Source organism: Babylonia areolata, chromosome 30 (genome assembly GCF_041734735.1).
Source record: "Babylonia areolata isolate BAREFJ2019XMU chromosome 30, ASM4173473v1, whole genome shotgun sequence".
In the NCBI taxonomy this organism is placed as follows: Eukaryota; Metazoa; Mollusca; class Gastropoda; order Neogastropoda; family Buccinidae; genus Babylonia; species Babylonia areolata.
The window spans coordinates 333705-343704 of record NC_134905.1 but is presented as its reverse complement, the minus strand read 5'-3'; the positions used below and the strand labels follow the sequence as shown (position 1 = coordinate 343704).

At 47.0% G+C, this 10000-nt stretch overlaps 1 protein-coding gene across 3 annotated transcripts in view; it reads left to right on the top strand.

The window, feature by feature from the left end:
- Positions 1 to 10000, top strand: part of LOC143275621 (uncharacterized) — a 122663-nt gene that overhangs the window by 582 nt on the left and 112081 nt on the right. For all 3 annotated transcript variants that reach the window (XM_076579865.1, XM_076579868.1, XM_076579869.1), the window contains exon 1: positions 1 to 979. This exon is cut by the window's left edge and continues 582 nt beyond it. In XM_076579865.1, the coding sequence (XP_076435980.1) occupies positions 769 to 979 (211 nt within the window). In that variant the 5' untranslated portion in view covers positions 1 to 768. The remainder of the gene's footprint in view (positions 980 to 10000) is intronic.

The following is a 10000-nucleotide window of genomic DNA, read 5'->3' as shown; positions in this document are numbered from 1 at the left end:
CCAAACGTCATCAGTGAAGAGTTTATCGAATAAACCCTCATCACTGAAAAGAGTTTATCGGAGAAAACCTCATCACTGAAAAGTGTTTATCGGATAAAACCTCATTACTGAAATGAATTTATCGGATAAAACCTCATTAGTGAAAAGAATTTATCGGAGAAAACCTTATCACTGAACAGAGTTTATCAGATAAAACCTCATCACTGAAATGAGTTTATCGGAGAAAACCTCATCACTGAAAAGAGTTTATCGGATAAAACCTCATTACTGAAAAGAGTTTATCGGATAAAACCTTATCACTGAAAAGAGTTTATCGGAGAAAACCTCATCACTGAAAAGAGTTTATCGGATAAAACCTCATTACTGAAAAGAGTTTATCGGATAAAACCTTATCACTGAAAAGAGTTTATCGGATAAAACCTCATCATTGAAATGTCGTGGGACAGTTCAGTTATCGGATAAAAACCGTATCATCACTGAAGATTTTTGGAACAGTTCATTGGAAAACCTCATCACTGAAGAGTTGTGGAGCAGTTCATTGGATAAAATCCTCATCACTGAAGAGTTGTGGAACAGTTCATTGGATAAAAACCTCATCACTGAAGAGTTGTGGAACAGTTCATTGGATACAAACCTCATCACCGAAGAGTTGTGGAACAGTTCATTGGATAAAACCTCATCACTGAAGAGTTGTGGAACAGTTCATTGGAAAACCTCATCACTGAAAAGTTGTGGGACAGACAGACAAACAGACAGACAGTGGAACCCATGAGGTGGTTGGTTACCATGGCGAGGAGGAACGCCGGGCGGTGGGGGTGTAAAGGAGAGTGGAGGACGAGGGGGAGGCGGGGTGGTGTGGTGGTGGGGGTGGTGGTGGTGATGGTCACGTGTCTGTTGGGACCTACCGCCCAGACGACTGCGAGGGACACGGTAGCGGCTCAGGGCAAGACTAGGAAAAGCTCGGGCAACCCTGAGAAAGGTTAGTGTGTGTGTGTGTGTGTGTGTGTGTGTGTGTGTGTGTGTGTGTGTGTGTGTGTGTGTGTGGTCTGTGTGTGTGTGTGTGTGTGTGTGTGTGTGTAATGTGTGTGTAGTGTGTGTGTGTGTGTGCGTGTGCGCGTGCGCGCGCGCACGTTTGCACAACTGTTTGTCTGTAGCCAATGCTCTTTAGTATGTCTGTCTGTCTGTCTGTCAACATGTCTGTCGCGCTTTATCTATCTATCTATCTATCTATCTATTTATGTATCTTTTGTTTGAAAATTTATTATATCATATCTTGATTTACTTATTATTATTGTATTCTTGTTTTGTTTTGTTTGCCTGTTGAATTTCTTTGCCCTGTTGGCCGGGGGAAGAAAAAGCATGTTCTTGTTTATTTCACTTCCCTCTTTAAAGAAAATTCTATCTATCTATCTATCTATCTATCTATCTATCTATCTATCTATCTATCTATCTATCTATCTATCTATCTATCTATCTATCTATCTATCTATCTATCTACCTACCTACCTACCTACCTAAGAAGGGGGTTCAGGCACTAGCAGGTCTTCCCTTAATAATAATAATGGTATTTATATAACACTGAATCTTGTGCAGAGACAAATCAAAGCGCTTTCGCACCAGTCATTCACACGCATGCATAACTCTGAAACAAAAGGGGTATTTGTTTTGATGATGATGATGTTGATGATGATAATTCAGAGTAAACAGGGTGGTTCCGAAGCCGATCGTAGAGAGCGAGATGGAGTGTAGAGGTGAAGGCAGCCACAGAGACAGGAAGGGACAGATTTGTGAATACATTTATAACATAGAGTGCTGATCTTGTACTTTATTCTGTATGAGACAGGTAGCCAGTGGAGATGTTGCAAAAGAGTATATCTTGCCTGGGTACTCGTAAAAAGAACAACCCCCCACATCACCTGAACCCACCCGATGCGTTTAAAACGGGAATCAAACTTCCTCGGGCGAGGATCACAACGCGCTAACCGTGGGACCACCGCCCCCCTGGAGACGTGTAATTGAGGCCCCACGGGGAAGGGGGGGAGTAGGGGGGGGGGGGTGAGGTGTGGCTCACCACTGGAGGAAGGGTGGGGGTGGGGGTGAGGTGTGGCTCACCACTGGAGGAAGGAGGGAGGTGGGGGTGAGGTGTGGCTCACCACTGGAGGAAGGAGGGGGGTGGGGGGGGGGGGTGAGGTGTGGCTCACCACTGGAGGAAGGAGGGAGGTGGGGGTGAGGTGTGGCTCACCACTGGAGGAAGGAGGGGGTGGGGGTGAGGTGTGGCTCACCACTGGAGGAAGGAGGGAGGTGGGGGTGAGGTGTGGCTCACCACTGGAGGAAGGAGGGAGGTGGGGGTGAGGTGTGGCTCACCACTGGAGGAAGGAGGGGGGGTGGGGGTGAGGTGTGGCTCACCACTGGAGGAAGGAGGGGGGAGGGGTGGGTGGGTGAGGTGTGGCTCACCACTGGAGGAAGGAGGGGGGAGGGGGGGGTGGGTGAGGTGTGGCTCACCACTGGATGAAGGAGGGGTGAGGGGTGGGGGAGGTGTGGCTCACCACTGGATGAAGGAGGGGGGAGGGGTGGGGGTGAGGTGTGGCTCACCACTGGATGAAGGAGGGGTGAGGGGTGGGGGAGGTGTGGCTCACCACTGGATGAAGGAGGGGGGGAGGGGGGGGTGAGGTGTGGCTCACCACTGGATGAAGGAGGGGGGGAGGGGGGGGGTGAGGTGTGGCTCACCACTGGATGAAGGAGGGGGGAGGGGGGGGGTGAGGTGTGGCTCACCACTGGATGAAGGAGGGGGGAGGGGGGGGTGGGGGAGGTGTGGCTCACCACTGGATGAAGGAGGGACGGTGGGTGAGGTGTGGCTCACCACTGGAGGAAGGAGGCAGGGAGGGAGGGGGTGGGGGTGAGGTGTGGCTCACCACTGGATGAAGGAGGGGGGGTGAGTGAGGTGTGGCTCACCACTGGATGAAGGAAGGGGGGTGGGGGTGAGGTGTGGCTCACCACTGGAGGAAGGAGGCAGGGAGGGAGGGGGTGGGGGGTGAGGTGTGGCTCACCACTGGATGAAGGAGGGGTGAGGTGGGGGTGAGGTGTGGCTCACCACTGGAGGAAGGAGGCAGGCAGGGAGGGAGGGGAGGGAGGAGGGATGGCTGTAATTTCATAGTGACACAGACCAGGCCCCTTGTCTGCAGGACGTCATTATTTTCCTCCCTTTCATTTCCTCCTTCTCGGTCTGTTGTTCTGCCCTTTGTCTCTCTTTCCTGTCTGTCTGTCTGTCCGTCTGTCGCACACACACACACACACACACACACACACACACACACACACTCTCTCTCTCTCTCTCTCACATACACACATACACTGTCTTTCTCTTAGTCTTACTTTCTCTTTCTCACATTCACAAATACTGCCACTGACTCTTTCTGTCCCTCCTCTCTTTCTCTCCGTCCACCCGTCTCTCCCTCCACCCCTCCCTCTGTGTGTGTGTGTGTGTGTGTGTGTGTGTGTGTGTGTGTGTGTGTGTGAAACAGGCACGTACATAATTCAAGCACAGGAAGTGTGCCAAAAAATGATGAGGACGTAATGGTGGTCGTGACTTGCTTGTGTCTGACAGAAACCAGAGCCTTTCCCTCTCTGTCTGTCTGTCTGTCTGTCTGTCTGTCTCTGTCTCTCTGTCTTTTTCTTTTTCTTTGTCTGTCTGTTTCTCTCTCTCTGTACAACATGGCGACAGCCACTTTCTCTGTTTCTCTCTCTGTTTATACATGTATAGATAAATCTCACTTCTCTGGGTTTTTTTTTTGTTAAAAAAAAAAATTGTATATGTGTCTTTGTTTCTGTCTTTCTCTCTGTCTCTTTGTCTCTGTCTCTGTCTGTCTGGCTGTCCGTCTGTCTCTCTCAGTCTCTGTCTTTCTCTCTATCTCTCTATCTCTGTCTGTCTGTCCTTTTGTCTGTCTCTCTCTCTCAGTCTCTTTATATCTCTGACTCTCTCTCAGTCTCTGTCTCTCCCTCCCTTCCCCCTTGTCTATCTCTCTCTCTCTATCTATCTACTTACCTCCCTCTATCTCTCTCTCTCTCTCTCTCTCTCTCTCCCTTTCTCCCTATCTGTCTACCTCTCTCTCTCTATCTCTCCATCTCTCTATCTCTATCTCTCCATCTCTCTCTCTATCTCTCATCTGTCTCTCTCTCTCTCTCTCTCTCTACCTCAGCCTTTGTCTGTTTGTGTCTCTCCCTCCCTCCCTTCCCCCTTATCTGTTTACCTCTGTCTCTGTCCGTCTCTGTCTCTGTCTGTCTCTGTCTTTCTCTCTCCCTCCCTCCCTCCCTCTCTCTTTCTACAGTGTATTCTATGCTCCCTCCGGACCTCAGCAGTGTAGTCCCGACACAGGAGATTTGCCAGCAGATGGACCAGGACTAAACGGTCTGATCACTGTTATCTCACAGGACTGGGGGGAGAGGGGGAGAGAGGGAGGAGGGAGGGGGAGACCCTGGGGGCAGTGGGCGGGGCGGGTGGGGGAGGGTGTGTGTGTGAGGCCCGGGAGGGGGGTGGGGGGAGGGAGGGAGGGGGTCTTTGCTTGTCGTGAACAGAGGAGATGTATGTAGACGGGTGTGTGTGTGTGTGTGTGTGTGGGGGGGGGGGGGGGGGGGGGGGGGGGGGGGGGGGGGGGCTAGGGGGGAGGTGAGGTTGAAAACAGTGTGCACAACTTTCCTCCGGTCCAAACACCCCCCACCCTCCACCCACCAATCCATCTCCCGCCCCCCTCCTCCCCTCCCCTCCGCCCCCCCTCCCCATACACAACACACACACCCTCACCCCGTACACACACACACACACACACACACATGTCGCCGTGTAGTGTGTGTGTGTGTGTGTGTGTGTGTGTGTGTGTGTGTGTGTGTGTGTGTGTGTGTGTGTGAGTGATTTGTTTTGGATAAATTTGTCTGTCTACCCTTCTCCAACTCTCTCTCACATCCTCCCTCCCATTTCCAACTGTCTGTCTCTGTCTGTCTGTCCATCCGTCTCTGTCTGTCCATCCGTCTGTCTGTCTCTGTCTGTCCGTCCGTCTGTCTGTCTCTGTCTGTCCGTCCGTCTGTCTGTCTCTGTCTGTCCATCCGTCTGTCTGTCTCTGTCTGTCCATCCGTCTGTCTGTCCTCCCTCCCTCACATTTCCCATTGTTTGTCTGTCTGTCCGTCTGTCTGCCCCCCCCCCCATCTCCCCTCCCCTCTCTCAATCTCGCACTCTTTGTTTTCCTGCCTGTCTGTCTGTCTGTCTGTCTGTCTGTCTGTCTGTCTGCCTGTCTGTCTGTCTGTCTGTCTGTCTGCCTGTCTGTCTGTCTGTCTGTCTGTCTGTCTGCCTGCCTGCCTACCTGCCTGTGTCTGTCTGTCTGTCTGTCTGTCTGTCTGTTTGTATGTCTCTGTCTGTCTGTATCTCTGTCTGTGGTATTGGAAAATTTTGATATTTCTGTTTATGAATTAAGAAATTCACATGATGGTACTGTCATCAAAGACGTCTCCCCCCTCCCTCCCTTCCTCCCTCCCTCTGTGTCTCTGTTGGTCTGTATGGCTGTCTGCTTTTCTGTCTGTCAGTCTGTCTGTCGTTATTTTCTCTACATTTCGTGGCGTATACACGTTATTCTAAAGAGTGTGCTTGCATTTATGTGTGCAATTTCCATGTAGTCCTTTCCATGATTCGCAATGGACGTGATGCTTTGAGGTTTTTTTCTTCCTTTCTCGTTTAATGTGATGTGATGCTGTTTGATGTGATGTGATGCTGTTTGATGTGATGTGATGCTGTTTGATGCTGTTTGATGTTATGTGATGCTGTTTGATGTGATGTGATGTGATGTGATGCTGTTTGATGTGATGTGATGCTGTTTGATGTGATGTGATGTGATGCTGTTTGATGTGATGTGATGTGACGCTGTTTGATGTGATGTGACGCTGTTTGATGTGATGTGACGCTGTTTGATGTGATGTGACGCTGTTTGATGTGATGTGATGTGATGCTGTTTGATGTGATGTGATGCTGTTTGATGTGATGTGACGCTGTTTGATGTGATGTGACGCTGTTTGATGTTGTGTGATGCTGTTTGATGTGATGTGATGCTGTTTGATGTGATGTGATGCTGTTTGATGTGATGTGATGCTGTTTGATGTGATGTGACGCTGTTTGATGTGATGTGATGCTGTTTGATGTGATGTGACGCTGTTTGATGTGATGTGATGCTGTTTGATGTGATGTGATGCTGTTTGATGTGATGTGATGCTGTTTGATGTGATGTGACGCTGTTTGATGTGATGTGATGCTGTTTGATGTGATGTGATGCTGTTTGATGTGATGTGACGCTGTTTGATGTGATGTGATGTGATGCTGTTTGATGTGATGTGATGCTGTTTGATGTGATGTGACGCTGTTTGATGTGATGTGATGCTGTTTGATGTGATGTGACGCTGTTTGATGTGATGTGATGCTGTTTGATGTGATGTGATGCTGTTTGATGTGATGTGACGCTGTTTGATGTGATGTGATGTGATGTGATGTGATGTGATGTGATGTGATGCTGTTTGATGTGATGTGATGCTGTTTGATGTGATGTGATGCTGTTTGATGTGATGTGATGTGATGCTGTTTGATGTGATGTGATGCTGTTTGATGTGATGTGATGCTGTTTGATGTGATGTGATGCTGTTTGATGTGATGTGATGTGATGCTGTTTGATGTGATGTGATGCTGTTTGATGTGATGTGATGTGATGCTGTTTGATGTGATGCTGTTTGATGTTGTGTGATGCTGTTTGATGTGATGTGACGCTGTTTGATGTGATGTGATGCTGTTTGATGTGATGTGACGCTGTTTGATGTGATGTGATGCTGTTTGATGTGATGTGATGCTGTTTGATGTGATGTGATGCTGTTGTGATGTGATTGTGATGTGATGCTGTTTGATGTGATGTGATGCTGTTTGATGTTATGTGATGCTGTTTGATGTGAGGTGATGTGTTGCTGTTTGATGTGATGTGATGCTGTTTGATGTGATGTGATGCTGTTTGATGTGATGTGATGCTGTTTGATGTTATGTGATGTGATGCTGTTTGATGTGATGTGATGTGATGCTGTTTGATGTGATGTGATGTGATGCTGTTTGATGTTAAGTGATGCTGTTTGATGTGATGTGATGTGATGTGATGTGATGTGATGCTGTTTGATGTGATGTGATGCTGTTTGATGTTATGTGATGCTGTTTGATGTGATGTGATGCTGTTTGATGTGATGTGATGTGATGCTGTTTGATGTGACGCTGTTTGATGTGATGTGATGCTGTTTGATGTTATGTGACGCTGTTGATGTGATGTGATGTGATGCTGTTTGATGTGATGTGATGCTGTTTGATGTGATGTGATGCTGTTTGATGTGATGCTGTTTGATGTGATGTGATGTGATGCTGTTTGATGTGATGTGATGCTGTTTGATGTGATGTGATGCTGTTTGATGTGATGTGATGTGATGCGACGCTGTTTGATGTTATGGATGCTGTTTGATGTTATGTGACGCTGTTTGATGTGATGTGATGCTGTTTGATGTGATGCTGTTTGATGTGATGTGATGTGATGCTGTTTGATGTTAAGTGATGCTGTTTGATGTGATGTGATGTGATGTGATGTGATGTGATGCTGTTTGATGTGATGTGATGCTGTTTGATGTGATGTGATGCTGTTTGATGTTATGTGATGCTGTTTGATGTGAGGTGATGTGATGCTGTTTGATGTGATGTGATGCTGTTTGATGTGATGTGATGCTGTTTGATGTGATGTGATGCTGTTTGATGTTATGTGATGTGATGCTGTTTGATGTGATGTGATGTGATGCTGTTTGATGTGATGTGATGTGATGCTGTTTGATGTTAAGTGATGCTGTTTGATGTGATGTGATGTGATGTGATGTGATGTGATGCTGTTTGATGTGATGTGATGCTGTTTGATGTTATGTGATGCTGTTTGATGTGATGTGATGCTGTTTGATGTGATGTGATGTGATGCTGTTTGATGTGACGCTGTTTGATGTGATGTGATGCTGTTTGATGTTATGTGATGCTGTTTGATGTGATGTGATGTGATGCTGTTTGATGTGATGTGATGCTGTTTGATGTGATGTGATGCTGTTTGATGTGATGCTGTTTGATGTGATGTGATGTGATGCTGTTTGATGTGATGTGATGCTGTTTGATGTGATGTGATGCTGTTTGATGTGATGTGATGTGATGCGACGCTGTTTGATGTTATGTGATGCTGTTTGATGTGATGTGATGCTGTTTGATGTGATGTGACGCTGTTTGATGTGATGCTGTTTGATGTGATGTGATGTGATGCTGTTTGATGTTAAGTGATGCTGTTTGATGTGATGTGATGTGATGTGATGTGATGTGATGCTGTTTGATGTGATGTGATGCTGTTTGATGTGATGTGATGCTGTTTGATGTTATGTGATGCTGTTTGATGTTATGTGATGCTGTTTGATGTGATGTGATGCTGTTTGATGTTATGTGATGCTGTTTGATGTGATGTGATGCTGTTTGATGTTATGTGATGCTGTTTGATGTTATGTGACGCTGTTTGATGTGATGTGATGCTGTTTGATGTGATGTGACGCTGTTTGATGTGATGTGACGCTGTTTGATGTGATGTGATGCTGTTTGATGTGATGTGACGCTGTTTGATGTTATGTGACGCTGTTTGATGTTAAGTGATGCTGTTTGATGTTATGTGACGCTGTTTGATGTTATGTGATGCTGTTTGATGTGATGTGATGCTGTTTGATGTGATGTGATGCTGTTTGATGTGATGTGATGCTGTTTGATGTGATGTGATGCTGTTTGATGTGATGTGATGTGATGCTGTTTGATGTGATGTGATGCTGTTTGATGTGATGTGATGCTGTTTGATGTGATGTGATGCTGTTTGATGTGATGTGATGCTGTTTGCAATTCATTTGGTTATTTCCCCAATTGTCTGCTTTTGGGGTCTGGATGAAAAAAACAACAAACACTGTTGCTTATTCTATTACCCTCAGAAATAAAATTCATCCATTCTCTCTCTCTCTCTGTGTCTGTCTCTCTCTCTGTCTTTCAGCTATACAACAGGTTTAGCCACTTGCAAAGCGATTAATTGCCTGACATCAATTTGCCAGCATCATGATTGTACATCATCATCATCATCATCATCATCATCAGCACCATCCATCACAATCGTCATCATAATCATCACTTCACCGCCTTAATTATCACTACCATCGTCACCATCATCATCACCATCATCATCATCATCATCATCATCTTTGGTTTTTTTAATCAGAGCAGAGACGGGTGTGTTGGTTGAACGATTGGGGGTAAAACCAGTGCAAATGCCCCTCCGGTCCAAACACCCGCTAACCAGTCCACCCCGCCCACACACCCCTCTCCCCCCACACCAGAGACCTGGATGATCGCTGGAGTTTCCCCCCAGGTCGATTATCGGGTCTTCCCGTGCCGGTCCCGCCATGTTTGGAAGCATCACTGCAGCCAGTTTCCAGCCGCACAAGACATCGTCCAAGTCATTGCTCGTTCTGACTGACCTGGTCTGTTTGTTCCGGTCACTAAACAGCCGACCTGTGTGAATGTTCTGCTCACTCATTTTGACAATACTACAAACTGCGGATATGAACAATATCACACGGACAGACAGACAGACAGACAGACACAGACACACACACATGGACACACACACACACACACACACACACACACACACACACACACACACACACACACACACACACACAGCACATGAAAAAACAACTACACATATCTGTGTATCCATATACACCAATACAATACTACAAATTGCAGGTATGAAGAATCACACACTGACACACACACACACACACACACACACTCACACACACACACACACACACACACACACACACACACACCGTGGCACACACACACTCACACACACACACACTGTGACACGGACACACA